This window comes from Pungitius pungitius, chromosome 2 (assembly GCF_949316345.1).
Source record: "Pungitius pungitius chromosome 2, fPunPun2.1, whole genome shotgun sequence".
In the NCBI taxonomy this organism is placed as follows: domain Eukaryota; kingdom Metazoa; phylum Chordata; class Actinopteri; order Perciformes; family Gasterosteidae; genus Pungitius; species Pungitius pungitius.
In genome coordinates this window covers 28,850,027-28,870,135 of record NC_084901.1, presented here as the reverse complement: position 1 = coordinate 28,870,135, position 20,109 = coordinate 28,850,027, and the positions used below count along the sequence as shown (strand labels likewise).

Genomic DNA, 20,109 nt, shown 5'->3' with positions numbered 1-20,109 from the left:
CGACGCGGTGTAAACAACACCATCATCACATCTGGGTCTCACCGCCATCTGAGCCACTGACAAAGCTACGATGCAGCTTTAAACACACGCGCGCGCGCACACACACACACACACACACACACAGGTTACCTTCTTGACTGTGATCTCATCAAGCGAGTTTTCTTTGTAGATCTTCTGTTTCTGTTTGGCCACAGAAATCCAGCTGGGAGGATCAGATCCACCAGAAGGACTGCGAGCAACAGCCGGGTCTGAACCAATAAGACAGCAGCAGACACCCTGTCACACATCGCTGCTTACCCTTCTAATGTGAATCACGGTGCGATCACGGGTACGTGTGAACATTGTGCACCACGATGAAAAGAGATGTGTGTGTGTGTGTGTGTGTGTATACACACCTGACATGCGCTTGTTTACATCTGGTTTCTTGGAGAGGGAGGGCTTGAGGCTGACCGGCTGACTTATGGAGGGCTTCATGCTGATTGGCTGCGGCGAGTCAACCGTACAGCTGGTTGGCTGAGCTGGAGGCTCCACGGGAGGCTGGAGTAGGGGATGGGAACGGTTAGTGCAAAATTCAACAGAAAATAATACTTTATTTTAACCTGCTCATTCATTTTATTGAACACCTGGGGTCGGCAGAGACAAGCTACGCACGCTGTTATCTGGTTGGTTTTTTCTTCATTCAAGGATCTCTATTAGAAGCACACGGCGAGCTGTGTTACCTCTGTGTGGAGAGCCAACGTCTTCCTCAGCCGAACTCCAAAAGGACTGTCAGGGTTCCCCTCCGCTACGACCAGGCTCTCTGCAGGGGGGGGGGAGGATTTGACTTTATTGGCTTTAGGGCCGACCACCAAGACAAAGAGCAAACCCCATTACCCCAAAAAAAGAAATCATCACACTACCTTCTCTGCTCGCTGTGGTCGGAGGTGGAATGGAGGATGGAGGCGGGGCAGCTGAGGCGGCCCCGACACTCCTCAATCGACCAGGGCTCAAAACCGGCTCCACCTGTGACAAACTGGCCGGTTCTGCCTCCACTTTGGGCTCCGCCTCCACTTTGGGGTCCTTGCTTTTCGCGGCGTCCGCCTCCACCACTCCGGGTCCTGTAAAGGAGGACGGCGAAGAGGAGGGAGAGGTCTCCTCGGCTTCTTCAAAAGAGAGTGACCTCCGCCGGGCGGGGGCGATGGTGAAGCGTGCTTTGCTCCGATCCGAGCCGCTGGGCGGCTGGTTAGTTTTCTCAGAGCCGGTGGCCGCTCCCTCCAGGGCCGAATGGTTTACCTCTTCCTCGGCTCCCACATCGTCTGCTGGTTCTCCCTCTTCTGCGTCTGCGACGGCGGGACCAGGTGTCCCTCCTTGGCCGGGGTCTGCAGCAGCTGGGGAGCAGTGGAAGAAAGGCGCGGCTTTCTCTGAGCTTGGAGAGAGTAGATTTATGTGGATGGAGGTCTTGCTGGTCTTACTGGGAGTGCTGGTTGCGCTCTCTTGTGACCCTGGAAGGGACAAAGAAGGAGGCTTGGCAGAGACGTTAGCTTGCTCCTCGCACATTTCTAGCCTTTCCTGCCGCGGGTCTCGTTCACTCTCGTCCTCCTCTTCCTCCGGTTGGTGTTCTGAACGGCCGATCTCCACCACTTTCTCCACCCTCTCTTCTCCGTCCTCCCTCTGCCCTCCGGAGCTCCAATCGGAAGCAGCCTGACTCCGATGCGCCGCCGCTTCGCCCAGCTCGGTCTCGTCGTCGTTCAAGTGCAAGCCCACGTCTCCAACCCCGACGTCCACGCCCTCCTCCCACATGGCAGCTTCCTCGTCTGCTGCTGCATGAAACGTCTCAGTCACCTCCTCCGCGCCCTCCCTCTCTTCCTCTGTCGCCTCCTCCGCCTCCTCCACTCTCACTTCTGCCTCCTCCGCCTCCGCCTCCTCCTTCTCCTCCTCCTCCTCCTCCCTCTTCTCCCTTCCCTCCTCCTCCACTTCGGGCTCCTTCACCAGCTCGATCGCCTCCTCCTCTCCCTCACTGTCCTCGTCCTCTTTCCCCTCCGCCTGGTGGACAGCGGTGCTTGTTTCTGAGGCATCTTGTTCATCGGGTGTGACATCATCGGGTGTGACATCATCGGGTGTGACATCATCGGGTGTGACATCATCGGGTGTGACATCATCGGGTGTGACATCATCGGGTGTGACATCATCTTGTGTGACTTCATCAGCATCTTTCTCTCTGTCCTCTGCTCGCTGGAAGATTAAAGGAAAAGATGTGCGATTGATATTGATATGTACTCCACTCACAATATTAAAAATGAATAAAAGACACATACATCTTGGTGGCAGACGTTATCCACCACAAGTTCCTCTTCCTCTGGTGATTCTTCTTCTTCTTCTTCTTCTTCTTCAACATCTCGACCAGAAGGAGTGTTCAAAGCAGGAGCCTCTTCCTCTGCGGAGTGGTCTGACTGGGGGGAGCCATCGGCCGCTTCCTCTTCCTTCCCCTCCTCCCCTTCCTCTACATCGACATCTTCTCTTTCCCTTTCCTTCACCTCCTCCTTCTCCTCCATCTCCAAGACAACGCCCTCAGGCTCCCTGTCCAGCGAGCACGAAGAGAGGGGAGTCTTCAAGGAGCTCAGCACTTCCTGTAAGAAGGAGCTCTCCTCCTCCATGTTTCCCTGGACTCCATCTTCTTCTCCGCTCAGTGCCAAGTCCCTTTGTGCCCCTCTCTTCTCTGCTCCGTAGGCCACGCCTGGAGGGTCCAGCAAGTACTCCCTCTGAGTGGCAGGGGGCTCTGGCGTGGCCCTAGAAGGACGATATCAAGGGGTCAGACTGATAGTAAAACCAAACAGAAACAAGAGGGACTGAGAGGAGGAGGAAATGACGTGTGATCACCCGTCACTGTGCAGAGAAGAGTCCCTGGAGGCGGGCCGGGCCTCGGCGTCCGGGGCTTCTTCATCAGAGAGACGCAGCTCCACAGGAGAGGACGCGTCCGGGCCGTGAGAAACATCCTGCTCAGCTTCAGACTGGTCCTCTCCTTCCTCCTCCTCCTCCTCGTGCCTCAACAGGGAGTGTCTGGAATGCTTTTGCTGCTGCTCCTCCTCCTCTACCTCCTCCCCTCCTTCGGATTCTTCCTCCCTATCCGCCTTTGGTTTCAGCTCATCAACACTGGCAACTGGACCACAAAAAGAAAGCAAAGTTCTCAGATGTCAACATGACATGAGACAATGTCCGATGAGAGGAATCTGTAATTTCTCAAACAAACACCAATAGAGCCATTTCTTTTGTTTATTTAGATTTCTTTATAAATCAGGACATTTAATTAATTCAATTCTACGTTGCTTGTTTGCAAATTTGTCACGATGGCAATATGACAGATTTAATGTCAATTGGGATTTATTTGTATGTAAGTCTATAAGTCTGAGAGTAATTGTGTATTTAAAAAAAATAAAAAATAGAATACACTTAAATTTGATGAACTTATTAATTAAATATCAAACACCAAGAAACTGAAATTCTGAGTCATTGATTTGACGTAAAAATATAGAAAAGCAGCATTAAAGCATCTAGAAGTGCGCTGACCTTCTGCTGTCCTCTGGGGCCCTCGCTCCTCTGCAGCTTCTGCTGGGGAGGGATTCAGGATCTCCTCCCCCGCCGAGTCGCCCCCTGCTCTCATCTCAAGCCTCTGCGGGGAATAAAGACACGTCGTCATTCTCACCGGGCAGCTGGGTCTTCACCACATCACTTCGGGCTGCCACGCGGCCTTACTGCCACGGGTTTCCTCCTGTTGCCGGCTTTGTGTCTGAGGCCCAGCTTGTGTTTGGCGGCAGAGTTATCGAGGCAGCCGAAGGGACTGGCCGGCTGACTGAAGTCCCCCGGGACCACCAGCGGGCTCACTGCTCTGCTGGAGGCCGCCTGGCAGGACACCTGACAAGACAAGGAGACAGCATTTCACAAAGGACATGAAACAGAGGGGGAGGCCCTCCTGAGGCTTTGGGGAACATGGGGGATGTCAGAGAAATGACCAGAGGGAGAAAGAGAGGGACACACTCCATAATAGTGATAATAATATCAGCTGTCTTTATCTGTAGGACCAACATATACTCTGTAATCACTGGAGAAGAAGCTATCTCATTTTTGCTTTAAATCTGAGTCCAAATAAGTCACAGTTGGACTTCTCATCAATTGCTGAAAGCAGCACAGGGACAGTCTCAAGTGACACTCTTTGCTCCACTATACTGGGCTTGTGTTCAGAGATGCAAACCTCTACACGTTAAATTAGAAAACCAAACTGTTTTCATGGTCAGATACCACTAGGGTTCATACGATAAGTCTTTATGATTAGGGCGAACTGACCGTTTTAGACTCACGACCCATCACTGGTCTAAAACACTGTGTGGCAGTAGAATATGATCCAGGTTCTTCTTTGTTTATATTTACATTTCAGGTTGCCATGTGTAATTAGGTTTAAAGAGAGGGAGAGACACGAGTTGAGGCGGAATTCAAAGTACAAGCCGACACGCAGACTGCCAGAGAAACATCGGAATGCACTCTGAACACACACACACGCGCACACACACGCACGCACGCACACTTCTGCACACAGACAAGAGAATCTCAGAAGTGCAGATAAGAAACAAACTTACAGAGGACGAAATCATGTAAGATTTACGTTTAAGGTTTGAAGAGCAGCTACAGGGTTATGACCAAGCCAGCCAACATTCTCTCTCATTACCCACAAAGGACATGACAGCGGTTTACTTTGCATCAGATGCCGTGTGCATACCGTGTGAATCAGAGCTGCAGCAGATTGACTTTAAATGACACCATTCAAATGGGCGGCGTAGCTGAATGTCTGACAGAGAGAAGGATCGAACGAGTTTCAGTCCCATTAGAAGAAAGGAAGTTGAACCACTGTTCAAACAAGTGAATGCCCCCTTAGTTCATGAAGAATGTACCTCCAATATTCAATATTATTGCTCAGTTTTGGTTTCTACCAACTAAATGTTCCACTGTGTTCCCCAGCTGGTCTTCAAACATCGGCTGTGTATCAGAGGTGGATGTAGTCAGCTCAACAGCAAGAATTGGTTTGTGAACTGCTGTTTTCAGACTTCTTGGCAATTACCGTCTTGTTTTTTTGCAACCCAATAGGACGCCAGAGGCTAGAGCTATAACTAAAATCGGAATAACAGATTTTTATGCAACCAAAATGGTTAGAATTCACTTTGATGAAGCTTTTTTTGTAATGTAATAAATTAATATCATGCTGTATTATAGAACTTGACTTGAAACTAGAGATTGAGATCATAAACCCATGTTTAAAATGCTTACTGAGGGAATAATCCAGTGAGTAGAGTCCTCGACGTCTACATGATCACAGGAGTCATTCCTCTGATGGCCATTAGAAAGAATTCAAGGAGAAAGCGCTTCAGCAAATGTTTCACTCTCCCACCCTGAGATCACAGCCTGGTCGTTAACTTTGTCTGCTTGAACATATAATGTAGAGCTGGTTCCACTGAAAACAGCTGCATGACAGTGCATCAAAACGAGGACCACAAAAGAGTCTACATTAGGGGTCTAATTCTTGATGGTGTCAATATCACGACCTTTCTCATTACATGCAGTCGTGATGCACTGTTAATACAAAAATAATCAGTGTAGCCTTAACACCCAGTATTGGGAGTGACTCCTCATCGTCTTGTATATTTCAAGCTCAGAAGAAAAATACAGAGGAACCATCTAAACTCTTGACTACATGTCAATAAACTTTCTATTTACAGTAAACCCGACAGCAGACTGACCCGGACCCAAGCCCTCGCAGGGGATTATAAGCTGACATGGACTAGTCGTCTTAGTACAGACTGTCAGCCCTGCACGGACATCCAAGACATTTCTTCTCAACAAGATCTCAAAGAAAAAACATTCAGTGTCTCCATGAACTCTGTCGTGAGTGAGGGCAAGTATGGGGCGCCGTTTGTAAAATGTCGCATTGAGCATAATCACGTCAAAAAAAAGCAGGACAACAATCATGTCACTTTTTTGAAACATTTAGAGAGAAATTCATGTACATGAATGCAATAACTTTTCCCAGGATAATGTTTGGCAGTAGTACAAAGTTGTTAAATAATATGAATATTTAATCTAAATGTTAAATATAAATGTTAAATATATCAAATATGGCATCAAAGTGAACTTTATGTGGCCCCGTAGCTAAAATTACTTTGATACCCCTGCTCTATAACAAGAGCTAATTCATTCGTACCTGCCATCTTGGCTTGCTGCATGAATTACCGTAAACATTGTAATGTTCAGTCGTCATGTCTGACATGACATTTAGACTCAACATTCAACATTTACAATTAGCTTTTACATGTAAATTTACATTTAACATTTATATATAACATTTATATTTAAATATTATAAATATTAAATATTATTTAACAATTGTGTTACTGGAGAAGTTATTGCATGTATTAACATGAATTTCTCTCTAAATGTTTGAAAAAGTGACATGAAAATTGTCCTGTTTTTTTCCATATGATAATGCTAAATGTACCAAATCTGCGCAGGATTTTAGAACGTGCGACATTTCACAAACGCTGCCCCATAGGTAAGAGCCTCAGAAAGGCCCCGCAGTCCCATCGGACTTCATTCCTGAGCAGGGGATGCTCTTTAAAGTGAATGTTTTCAGGTTTGTGTGTGCTTGTCTTTGCAGCTGGCCATTTGGGGGGTTTTTTCATTGGGAAAATGACTGGCCAAATAGTTTCTGAAATTGCTTGAACTGCACTATCATTAAATGCTCATTGGTGACATTTTGCTGACTGTGTGTCTTGCCCACATTACAGCCCGGCCAGACTAAATGAATAGTTACATTTTTTTAAAGACCATTTGTCTTATCACAAAGTTGCCATGTCCACCTGAGAAGCAGTTGATTGTTCCAACTGACAGGGTCGTGTAGGAGTTCATTTCAGGGACATTTCAAGGGACCCGAGCTGGAACCGCAAAAACTCACATAGTAGGGTGGCGGCAGACAATTAAAGACACAGGGAGGGAGAAAAGAGGAAGACGGTAAAAAAGAACAGGAATTAAGGGTTTAAAACCATTTTATTTGATCGGATCATGAGAGGATTTTTTTTATCATCCCCCTCCCACAGGTGGAAGGTTCCTCCGTATGAGGCTCCTTTATAAAGTTCTTATGGCACCCACAGTTTGGCCGGTGACAGGGGAATTCCCTCGCCTAGTTACTCAAAGGCTCTTTGCTTTCCACTCTGTTCCTGAGGGCATTGACATAGTGTGTTAATGTCATAATGCTAATCTTTTGCCCTCATCTGAAAAAAAATACCAGTAGCCATCCCATTTCATCAGTAACTTTTACTCTTACTGTAAACCTGGAAACGTTTCATAGGGCCTCTAAAGGGAGCTGTGTAAAAGCCAAAAAGAGGCAGAGTTCAAAAATGAAAATGTCCCTTTATGTAAAAGGAGTGCAATGGCAAATTGGAGGAGTACTCTACCTGGTCACTGTCACTGTCTATTCCTTCCAGACTGATGGAGCTGTTACTCTGAGAAGGATTCGGAGACGCAGAGAGAGGGACAGAATAACATTGTTAGCTGTGCCGTCTGCAGAAAGCATTTGGGTGGACGTTATGGCGGGACTTCACTCGATCAAAATGTGTTACCATGACCGTGTGCGGCGTTGTGTAATCGTGTGGGCTACAGGGCAGGCCGTCATCCTCAGACATGGCTCCAGCATCGTCCGTCCTCTTCACACACATGAGGGATGGAGGGGAGCCCAGCCGGATGGCCTGCCTCAGCTGGAGCTGCAGGAAAAGAAAGAGTAGTTCTAATGCCGGTTAGATAACCGATACCACAGGGTTTGTGTGTGTCGCTCAGCCTGTTTAATAAACTACAGCTTTACAAAAAGTTAACAAAGGTGTGTTTGAGTACACGTGTTTGTGTGCTTACAAAGTTTCACTGCTTTTACAGACCTCAAATCCATACTAGTTTAGAGTATGATTAACAGAGAATGAACTTGTGGGGAGAGTCGGCTGCCCCTCAAAGGGTAAACTGTGTATTTTGGGCCGTTTGCTTAGCGGGTATCACAGAAACCCAGACAATCTGACCCGTTATCGCTTATGTGTTGCCCTGTAACAGCTGCTCAAGGACTCCCAGACTGAGGTGCAAAGCAAACACAAGACAATACAGCCTTTCTTTGGCCCTTCTGGACGTTAGCACACACCAAGACATCGACAGAAAGCGCTGCAGCTTTCAATGCTAATGCAAGAGTGAGTCCAACACATCGAGAGACGGACAGGAGGTCCAACTTCCCTCACCATTAGCACTTATATAACCGTCACAATTCCATCAGGTGTAGCTTTTTCTTTCTTTCGTTCATAGCTGCAAATAAATGACACTTGATATGAAATAAAACAAAGAGCTCGACATGCTAACAATGGCCGCCATAAAAGAGTAAACAAGTTAGCATTAGCAAATTGAAAAGAGAAAGGGAGCTTCCTGTTTCTACGTCTTTTTAAATTGTTTGTTGCCTATTAAATGTTAAATGATTCGATATGTCAACTGTTACAGGACATGCTATAAAAGCCATTAGCATGTGTGATTGTTTGGCAAGCGTCAAAGAGATTTGGTATTTGTCCATCAGAGTGACATCCTGGGTCAGTGGAGAGGACTTCAGGAAAATAAAACAACAAAATCCCATATAATTTGTCTATCTAATACATACTTCTGCAGTTGTACTTGTGAAATAACCATTATTATCATCACATGGGTGTGTGCCGTCTCATCCGCCAACAGGCCCAAGCCAAATAAAGTTTCCCTTTTTAGCAAATCCTTATGAAGACGTTTTAATTCTCACTCCCCTGAGGGAAGCTTAGTGGAGCAGTTTAACTAGAGGTCAGTCCATCTGTCTGGGTGTCACGTCTTCCCGTTTCAGCCTGTTGTTGTGACAGACATTTGTTCCGTCTGCTTTTGTTTTCATCAGCCGCTCGTTCATTTTGCTTTGACAGACGCTCTGGTTTTAACCTCCCTTAGTCATACTCATCGGCTCTGCCTGTCTGACTAAATATACCCCAGATCAGCTGCCCCGTCTCTCTTCATCACATCCTTTATTGATAATACGGATCATGACGGCCCACACAAGGTCAAAGACACTCTCACGCTCAAACAAACACATTGTATTTGTTTATTACTCTTCATTAATATCTCATGATCCTCTTCTCTACTGCTTGTCACCACAGTCTTTTTCTAGAACCAAATCTAAGGATGGTTGAGGAGGGAGCTCAAATTGGGCTTATTGATTGGTGTCTAAAACTTAAAGAGCTTGTAGACTGTGGATTTACCTGAAGGGATTTCACTTTCCCATGAATGCTGTCCTGAGATGCTCCCAGAGCCTCGGTGGCCTCCGACGCCTCCGAAACAAAGACAGAGTCGTGAGACAAGGCCTTGCTACCCTGGCTGATCTTTGACCTTTGGGAAACAGGAAGAAATAAACAAAGCAGAAAGTGAATGTTTTGCAGATTCGATGACCTCATAAAATAAGTAGATAGCTGGATGTGGCTTCAAAAGAAAAATTGGCAGTCAACAACTACTAGTTGTATCGCTTCTTCAATCAAAGAAAAGACTTGAAAATGAAATCTATACTCTCTCTTTTTGCTTTTGTTGATCAATTGTGCCAACTCCACTACACAGAACGGCTTGGATAAAATTGGAACGTGTCCTGTGACACCGAGGAAAAGTCAGGAGTAGACGAGGCAGGAAGTGGCACAGCTTATGGAAACAAAGGAAATTAGGACTGTCCACAGGAAAACACATTCAGCTGCTTGTTACGAAAACAGGAAGCTACAGGGCTCAGCAGAGGAAGACCAGGAAATGGATGTTAAAACATGATCTTCCTTTCCTAAATTATCTTTTCGCACAGGAGAAGGTGTTTATCTAAATGGACAGAAGAACCAACAAACTGTATAAACACGATACTTGGGGGCAGGAAAATGAAATTGGTATCTACTAGCAGCAGCTGTTTATTGTTATAAACACTCACAACTAGTAGTGGCTGAATCAAATAGTGGAATGTTTGTGGATATTGCCAGAACTGGAGAACTGGGTGACCAAACCTTTTCCGTATAAACCACAAAGTAGTATTTCCATCCCGTTGACGGGCACTTGGCCTGTGTATGTAACTCTGTAAATGTTTAAATAAGGCTTATCCTGTGTTTTTGAGTAAGAATGTGGGCTTCTGATCTTACCCAGAGCCTTTATCCTTCTCTGATCGAGTGAGCGTGTTATTTTGGGACGTTTCGGTGACATTGTCGCTCGATCGGCTGCCTCTAAGCCCCACGTCTGCTCCAGCGGCCGGCGGCTCCTTCCTCTTCTTCCTGGCGAAGAATTTCTTAAACGTCTGAAACTTGGACTTCTTCTTTCCTATAGAAGGGAGGGATTTTCAAAATAAGACATGGTTAACGTTACCTTCCTCTGAAGGCCCTCTTTGTAACTGCCCGCACAGTGATGCGTTGATGAGACAACTACACACACACACACACACAGTCTTTACACTCTGCCCTCGTATGAACTCTAGTTTGAGCAATTAGTTGACTATAAACTCCCGGGAAGTCATCCCTGAAGAAACTAAACACCTACACTGATGTGAGTTTTCACAGAGACACACACACACACACACAGCTTGTAAATTCCCCCCCCCCGAGTCCAGCTCCATTAGCGCCGCAGTGGAAAGGCTCAACAACTCTTTTTATAACTCCTTAAACAGCTACAAAGTGCTTTCACTGCCCTCAGTCAGCAAGGCGCTCATCCAGAACTTGAAAAGCCCACTGGTCCTCTCTCTGTGTCCCGCATTCAGCCCACGGACCTTCAAACCCCTGGATCAGTCAGTCAAACTGAACCTCCTGGATGTACCCAATGTTAAGCTGGTACCTGCCGGAGCACAGCCCCTCGATGTTCAGGCTGGGTTCAGACTGCTAAAGAGTTAAAAGATACACCAGAGTGGACTGTAAATGAACATTGGCATACAGACTAAAGCCAGACATAGATGGACACATTCTAAATGTGACCAACACTATTCTGGAGTATCTCCGGGGGAGGATTGGTCGTATTGGTCTGTCCTCGCACACACATATAAGTTCAGAGACAAAGCAGAGGGAAACAAATTCATGTCCCTGGGCCATAGAAAATGCTTTAGGAAAGACACATTCTTTCTGCACTAGCGTGTCTTTCTCAAGGCGGGGAATCCTTCAGCATTCCCTTCCTTCTCTAAATATACGCTTCTGGGTTGGAACTCAGTCACGGAGAAAAATGCCTGGAATCTCAGTCTGGTACAAGATGCTTAAGATTTCTGAGTTAATAGCAGAAGACCACACAGGTCAAGCTTATTTTCACACTACAGATTTTACATTTTGAATACTTAGTAGTACATGTACAGTACCAGATAGTTTGGTCACACCTTCTCAATCCACTTAGCGAGAAGGTGTATCTAAAGGTGTATCTGTACAAGCCGCATTGGTTTCTTCTCTTTCGAGATCGCACATGTGTTATTTGATACAAAGACTACAAAAAAATCCTAAAAAATAAGTGCAAATTTAAATTGCGGTGACACACCTACAGCACTGAAAGCTAAATAGAGCACCTTCCCACATTCTGTGAAGAAATCTGGGCTGCAATTGTTCTTTTCTGTCCGTTCTGTTCTGCTTCAAAAGAGCTTTTCATGATGCCTTCTGAGGCCTTTCTGCCTGCCAAGATGAAAAATCCGCGCACCAGACGACGGTGCCATTTATCGGGCTATTTTAGGCACAATACACTATTAAGATAAAGGTCTGCACTCAGGGAGGCAAAAAGGCCACTGCCTCAATGGAAGGTCAGTGGAACTCCATGGTCATGTAGTTGTAAGATACCGTTATTTCCCAATGTGAAATCTCTCATTACACGACTGTATCCACACATTAAAAATAACATCATGGCGCTTCCAACGCAGTCCAACATCAATAGAAGTGGCTACTGACATCAGCTTACAAAATGAGAAGATGGTGACCTTTGACATGGGCAGAGTGACAGAGAGTAGAACGGGGAACCTAAAACTCCTCTCATTGTTTTTCGGGTTCGGGACGTGGTGTTTGGAAGGAGAGCTGGACAGGGTTTAACAGCAACACTTGTTATTTGACCCAGAAATGACATGAGGATGAGGATGATGAGGAGAAGATGAATGTCCTGCACTATATTCTTGTGCTCTAAATGTAAATCTGAAGAGAACAGGGTGACACATTGTCAGTGTGTGTATGTTTTCTCTCGTGATAATGATTTAGTTAAAATGGTACAGAGCCAACATCAACAGCTTAACATGGACATGACTGGTAGACGTATTGATGTCACCACTCCCCAATAGAAGTGGCCCTCGAACGTAGTGCTAATGGACTGTTTCCTGCATTATTAAATCTACACGGAAATATCAGAACAAAGACCTAGGAGTCTTTTAAAACTTTCCACTTTCTTGGACAGTGAAATAATCTTAGAGGCACTAGAATCTCAACTGTGGATTCATGTCACACTGACTTCCCAATGCACGTCTTCTTTGTTCCCATAATATGAGCAGCATGTGTGCTATCCATCTGTATAGACAGTGTGCGTCAGGGCTTTGTGTGTGTGTGTGTGACAGACAGCGATGGCGATAGCTTTGCTTTTCCTTTATTTCCTGCCAACAGCACTGATGCTCTAGATCGAAATCGTTAGCGCTGTCCTGATCTTCTCTGCTGTGTCTGCTGTGATAGGATGCAGCCATATAACAGTGCTCACGCATTCGGACACTGAGAAACCATTTTTCACCATTCATAGCACAAACATACAGTAGTTTCAGTTGGTTCTATTCACTTGGGGGGGGTGTGCTGACTAAAACGCTAAAACGTCAATTCGATTTTGGGGACAGCATAACAAGGGGAAACATTTCATCTTGTGTGTTCCAGATTTTGAAATTGAAACATTACAAATATTAACAATAATGGTTGATAAACTTAGTGACCTGAATAAACGGCGACCTTTTGGGAAAGGTTGCAGTTTCTCTCTCTCTCTCTAAAAAATAAATAATCTAAATCCATGTCTTTTAACTGAACATTTCAATTGTTACCTGAGCACTCTTCCAGGACCTCAGCAGGCTCCTGGCTGACCGTCACATCTGGAGGTCCTGAAGACATGGCAGCGCCGGTGCTGCTGCAAGACAGGGAGAGACATGGATGAGCCCAACTGCCCCTCAATGGAACATTTGTGCAATAATGCAATGATAACACGGCCGATTAGATTGATTCATACTGTTTGTACAATGTAATATACTGTACATTTTAATATAGACAATTTTCTTTTGCGAGTCAAAAAGCCAAAATGAAGTAATCCTGCATACATTAAATCTAAATCTAATATTGTTTTTGTATTAATCAGCCTCCGGCTCCTAATTGCTCATATGCCAACGCTCGCAGTGTGCTCAGGCTCCTGACTGTGTAATGACTGTGTAAAGAGGGGCTCGGGCGTGGCTGCCAGTGAAAGTGGCTTGGCACGAAAATATGAACTCGCACAGGACTCAGCGGCCAGAGAGAGTTCATCACGCAGTCGTCTGTGGAAGCCGCTGCCTTAATAAGAAATAAGCCTGTTGGATGAACTCCTACATGCATTACTGCGGCTCAACCTATTCACTTCAGGCCGATCTGAAGCCCATCTCCGGTCCGATCCCTCGCTCAAATCCAAACAGTCTCCACAGGGTTTCTCAGCTGTGTTCCAAGTGCTCTGCTCTGCTCGCCACTCCTCAGCCCGAGTGTTCACGCCTTGGCACGGGGAAGTTGCCCAATTCCCATGGATAACTGATATCATGTTATTGCCCAGAGAGCGCGGCAGTCTCAGGCTGCTAGGTGGAAATAACAGGTCGACACAACAAAGGTTAGAACCGGACACATTTCAATCAGATCAGCGTCAGCGTGCTGAACCGGTTAGCTGCTTTCTCCCAGAGTCATCATCAATTCATCAAGTTTGACATGAATACAGAAAATACTTCCTGTGCGGTTTAGCAGGAGGATGTGCCATATGACATATGCCTTATTTTTCACAGATTCAGGGGAGATCATTCAATTCATGTCTCTCACGTGGTCGGCCCAACGCTTTGAAAAATACTTCAGAATTGCTTTGGATTGTGTAAATTGTTATTTTGCATCGACATCCACTGCTCTAGATGGAAATGGATCAGATCAGAATGAAGGCTTCAGGACTGTCGTCAGCTCAAAGCTGCAATCCCTCCAATACTGGACTGTTTGTGTATGATAGTAAAGGCTCATGATAATGCAAACATCATTTCCCTCAGCCACAGCTGAAGTTTGTGTGTAGTGATGATTAACTAATGTTAGCATGCTCACGTTTGACAGACTTGTTAAAATACGAATACGAATCACACTGATAAAGAATGATAACTTTCTGCTAATTCAAACTTCTTTATACTACCAATTAAAACTATAGCTATCCAACGCTAGGTATTATGGACTCCCGCCTCCGCTCCACAGATATGGATCTGAGGCTATTTCCCAAAATCAAATTTCATCAGAATTATTTTTTTTATAATTGGGTTGAAGCTTAATAGCTGAGTAACAAGTTGGGTCAGGGGTCAAAAATGACTGACCTGGGCCCACTTCCAAAGCCGGTTCCCCATGGCGACATCCTCCGTTTAATCTATAAGGAGGACGGAGGGATGGTGGGAAAGGAAAGGAGGGGAGGGGGGAGCGAACGGGGGAGGATGAAAAACAGATGTGAAAAGAGAAGTATGAATCAACAACGTAGTGTGAGAGAAATATGGACGAGAGGATGAGTACGGCACGCATGAATGTGGAGCGGGGGGGGAGTGAAGGGAGACGGTGAGAAAGCATAAGAGACGGGGGGACAAACACGGGACCGGGGGGGGGGGGGGGGGGGGTCAATGAGAGGGGTTGTGGGAAAGAGCAGCACGAGAGGAAAGAAGAATCAGTTAGATAAACAGACGAACATTAGCAGGACGAGAAGGCAATGACTTGAAGTAAACACTGAGGCCTTCCTGTGCTATGGTTGTCCACCAAATTGTTCACATAGAAACTGTGACTTAAAATGAAGAGTTTCTCTGAGAATCAATACAGCATCACAAAAACATCATCATCGCAAACTGCAAGCTTGTCCTCCATTTTTAAGACAGGAGTAATGTAGCCGATCGTTTACATTAAATCCGTCCATTCAAATGAATGTTCCACCTCCCAGTTGTGAAAACTGGGCTTCAGGAACTCGGTGTTAATAACACACATTTCACAGCTGAAACTAACGGAGCTAAAACAGGCCATTTTGGTGTTTTTTTTAAGTTATCAAGGTCGCATGGGTGCACGAGAGAAAGTCTGTATGTGTCCCGCTCAATATGTAACATGGGTTAGCATGTGGAGGTTCTCTGACCTGTAGGTGTTCAGCCTTCATTAGGCACATGAAATTACCTCATTAACACACACACACACACACACACACCTTTGAGGCAGTGCACTACAGCGCTGTGTATTCGATGGAGAGTTTACATTTTTGCTATTACTACTAAAAACGTATGCTGTAGCGTCACCATTTTACACAACTTCATGCTTCCAACCAGATTAAATATTGAAAGAATGCTCTGTTGCTATCGGCATCACTGGGATTTTTTTTATCTTACTCCACCCATCCTTACTGGACTGATTAGCGGGAGGGGGGGGAGTAGATATTCAGAAAAAACATCAGAGTGAATGCTGGGTAGGAATGAATGCCAAGCAAGAGGTTCTTCACAGATGACTACAACTTGACTTTGTCCACTTGGTTCCTGTCCCTCTGACGTAGAACAAATCCAATCTGGTGCACCCTTAATCCCCCATTGGAAGGCTTTCATTGCAGACTAATTGGCTCTGGTCAGCAAAGACATGCAGATGTCTGACGTGATGCCCGGCTGCAGCGACGATGAACAAAGTAATAAGCTCCTGATATGGTTCATGATGCTCTGAAATGTGTCCGCATGTAGTGTATCTCCTCAGAGGACTGATCCAATCTGCTAACAGAAGCTTTAATAGTAAATCCAATGTTGCACTTTGAGCTTTTACGACACAAATCCACTCCGGTCTTAATCCTTCTGTTCCACTTGCACTAAACTAGGCTCATATGGACCCTACTACATGACTGCAGCCATTAGAGAGCACCGAGTATTTACAAAGAATCCGCAGCAGAGGCAGAGTTTAGAAAAGTAGCTTAGTGTGTACGGCAGCTTTTAAGCCAGATATTTGGTCACAGTTGAGTAAAACCCCCTGCAGAGTTTCACTGGGCGTCCCTGTGACCAGTTCAAGAAATTTTTAATGCCTTCTCCTTTAGATAACTCAATTTAGTTACAGTAACAATTGGCCATTAGATATTTCATAGCAGTGCGAGCTAAACGGCTGTCATGGGAGAGCAGTTACAGCCGGAGGAGCAAACACGGTTTATGAATGAAATTCTGTTCTCCATCCCACAATCCCTCCCTCATTCGCACACCATCAGCGTGGGGTTTGACGGATGAAAATATCAAGAACATCTATTTTTAATTCATGATGCCTTGAGAACAAAACACACGTCCTTGTGATGGGTCTAATGTGCACAATTTAAACACCAGATACACTAGTAAGTCGGTTATTTCAATCGCAGGTTCACAATCAATACATTATGACTGCAAGGAATCTGTAGGGGAACCCCAAAAGACCTATTTTTAGGTGCTTAGAAGATATTCCCGATGCATAGAAAGGAGCCGTAGACTTGGAACCCGGCGGAGCGAGCGGAGACGAGAGGCCGGGGCCGAGGCGGAATGAATTGGCCACTGTCACATGATGTTAGCGGGTCTATGAGCAGCCGCAACATTCAATTTCCACGGAGAGAAAGAGAGAAAAGAAGGATTTTCCAGTGAGCTGAAACAATAACCGTGGCTGACTTTAGCCGTGGGGTACAGATATAGCATTATAGACGGGACGTGTTTTGTATACAGACAAGAGGCATGCGTGTTTAACTTAGAGAGGAGAAAGCATGCGGTATTTAGACATGCTGGGGCTTCACAGTCTGCACACATCTGCACAGAAAAAACCCTTCATGTATGTATCAGGCTAACCTCATCTGAATCTAGTCTCCACACGTGCCAAGAATCTCACAGGCATCAGAAGGCCTTCATTTGAGACCACCCCCTTGGCTTCAAGTGAACAAATGGCATAATGCCTTCCCGAGATCTGCTGGAACGAATTTCAGCAAATGAAAATACAAAAGAAAATAGTGACTGAATACCCAAAAGGAAATTCAGGGCTGAGGGCACATGGTTTTAACTCATTTGAATAATACACAGTATTAGAAAGGAGGAACTCGTGAATCTACATGAATCTACCTAACCCTAACCCTAATGAATAACAGCCTGAGCTTTTTCTACAAGACTTGTTTTGTTCATCAATTTCAGAATAAACATTCAAATCTTATCTAATCAGCTGATTCATGTTCATAATCTTTATATATGCTATAAGACAATTGAAGTCGGATACATTTCATTTGACTATTCTCACCATATTCGTTCCGTTAGTGCTATTTGCCGCCATACTTCGTCAACGAGCACTTGACACATCGGCGACAATGCAGGGAACACAACTTAACATCACGTTATAACTCGTTTAATATCTACTAACAACAATATATGAAATGAATGGCGTTATGCTGAAAGCGGTTTCTTGGCCGAGCCAATGACTTGCAAGAGTCTTTCTGTCAGTCTACTCTTTGAGCAAAGCGTCATTGGTCGATTAAGCTTCCAATTTAAGGCAAAAATTCAACAGATGTCATCAATAATCTCATTTAGCTCTTGGCAAGAAAGCAAATATGTCAAACCAGACATATCACACACTCAGACGGTGATCAAATTACTAAGTAAAGGAGATTTTTCTGGATCCGGTTCGATCTGGAATGGTTTATTGAACGCTGTCTGGCCGTTTCCTCCTGCCATCTTGTCACATGTCCCTCTGAATGTTATCTAATAAAACATTAATTGGGAACAGCACGTAAGAAGGGCAGCAGCCACATTCTTCACTCTTATTCCTCTCTCGCGGATGTTTAAAAGCTGTTACACAACTTGTGTTATTGTCTAACCCATCTCCATTACTTGAGCCAAAGGACCATAAAAGGATATGAGAAATATATGAAGAATGTGGCCAGATAACAAAGCTCCACACCAACACATCTTTGTCCCTTTTTTCCTCCGGTGTCTTTATCTCACCGTCCCTCCTCTGTGCAGCGGCACATACCTCTCTGGTAACATGGCCTTTAAATCTGCAGTGTTTCCCTTTCACCCATTCAACCAATCAACTGCTGCATCGTCAGTGCAGGACAGTGAATACAAAGGAAAATATTCATAAGATTTCAATCCTGTGCTCTGAAGAATCGACTTACTTTGACTTTCCCATGCACTTAAATGGGATAAATATATGAGGAAGGAGCAGCAGTTATCAGCATTATCAGCAAGTGTTAGTGCCCTCCCCGAGTGTGTTAGAATAACTGTATCGGTCGGAATGGATAAAACCTACACTGCTACACAAACATCTATATAAAAGATGTACTTTTACCGAAAGGCTTAGAATAATGCCATTTTGTCGACCTTGGAAAGAGGGTAAGATAAAAAAAAAATAAAAAAATGTTTTCCTAAATGTAAAATAGTTTCTTTATAATACCAGAACCAGTGTTTTTAGCTGAAAAGCACCCTTCATTTACATTTAACTGAGAGAGGTTTCACAAGTTCATTTTGTCAAACATAAGAACTGTGTGTTTAGTTGCAAAGTTGTCTACAATACATAGAGGGGTCTTCCAGCTCTCCTCCACTCTGCCACATTCCCTCCTCCATCTCCTCCCGTCTCAAGCGGGGCTGTGCTCCTAGCAACACACCTTAAATGGACTCCAGACAGAAACTGACCAAACACCCTCATCAGTCACTCTGCACAGTCTACATTCATTTACGGCTGCATCACCGTTGCCGCTGAACAAACTCAACCTACTATGGTTACATAATGACTGTGTGACCAGGGAAACCTTGGCAAAGATGGGGCCTGCTGGCAGAGGGGGAACGTGCACTTGTCCTCAGCTTCAAGACCCTAATGCACTTTCACTGCGGAGCTCAATGCGTCTGGTGAGCTGCTACGACGGCCTGGTGTTTGCAAAAACTATGTTAACATACTAAATTGTAAAACCCGGCTTTTGCTCGGCTTTCTATGGATTCAAATATTGAAGCATGTGGGATGTTGCATCGTGGGTAGTGGCCATTTGAGCATTTGCAAGCCCCTTGGCTGTTTATGTACTCTTGTTTAACCGGTCAGGCTTTTCATGCTCCTGCTTCAAGCTGACAGGTTTTCATGTGCAATGAAACAGCGGCTGCACCAGTGCGTTTGGCGTACAATAATATAATCTCAGAAAGCAACTTTGACTGCTGCGGAGAATGCAACACGGAAACAAAAGGAGGGATCTTCTCAACTTGGAAAATGGACATTTGGCCTGGTCTTTTCTCTAATTATGAGGCGTAATTTATCCAAAAGAAATTATAAATTGTATTAACCCACATATATTAAGTGTTCTATCAAATGGCATTAATATGGGATAAGGAGCTGAAAAAAATCCTAGTGTGTTAGTACTTCTCCAGTTAGCTACTCTTCCACTAAAGAAGGCAGGAATGTATGTGCTCTTGAATGAATTTTTGGGGTATAGTTAACTTGGTGAAAACAGAACTTCATTTGCTCAGTTAAAAGGCGCCATTAGTCTTGCATACTGACAGTTTGTGTTAGAAAGAAAGTTCATCTTTGTTTTAGTATTGAGGGAATTCCAGGAGAAGACAATTGTGGTTCTTTAGTTGGATCTGTGCGTTGCTGTCTTGGAGCTCATACGCGCTCCTAATTCACCCTGTGTGACACACACACACACACACACGCACACACACACACACACACACACACACACACACACACACACACACAAACAAAATGTTTGTCTAAGTCAACTCGGCTGAGTGGGCCATAAAAGCTTCTATTGTTGTCATGTCATGAGACTGGGAGGCCAAAGACAAAGAAAGTGGAAGGGGGTGTCAGTGCGCCC

At 45.0% G+C, this 20,109-nt stretch overlaps 1 protein-coding gene across 9 annotated transcripts in view; it reads right to left on the bottom strand.

Moving 5' to 3' along the window:
- Positions 1–20,109, bottom strand: part of zgc:66433 (uncharacterized protein LOC321250 homolog) — a 30,384-nt gene that overhangs the window by 2,316 nt on the left and 7,959 nt on the right. For 3 of the 9 annotated variants that reach the window (XM_037460770.2, XM_062560739.1, XM_037460774.2), the window contains exons 2-14: positions 13,097–13,179; positions 10,218–10,392; positions 9,315–9,441; positions 7,638–7,778; positions 7,473–7,520; positions 3,730–3,888; positions 3,544–3,646; positions 2,857–3,136; positions 2,295–2,766; positions 900–2,211; positions 720–799; positions 396–537; positions 130–248 (exon numbers count right to left, since the gene is read on the bottom strand). In XM_037460770.2, coding sequence (XP_037316667.2) covers positions 130–248; positions 396–537; positions 720–799; positions 900–2,211; positions 2,295–2,766; positions 2,857–3,136; positions 3,544–3,646; positions 3,730–3,888; positions 7,473–7,520; positions 7,638–7,778; positions 9,315–9,441; positions 10,218–10,392; positions 13,097–13,179 — 3,241 coding nt within the window. Of the gene's footprint in view, positions 1–129; positions 249–395; positions 538–719; positions 800–899; positions 2,212–2,294; positions 2,767–2,856; positions 3,137–3,543; positions 3,647–3,729; positions 3,889–7,472; positions 7,521–7,637; positions 7,779–9,314; positions 9,442–10,217; positions 10,393–13,096; positions 13,180–14,626; positions 14,677–20,109 lie in introns of all 9 variants that reach the window. The other 6 variants (XM_037460773.2, XM_037460769.2, XM_037460772.2 and 3 more) reach the window with 4 other exon arrangements.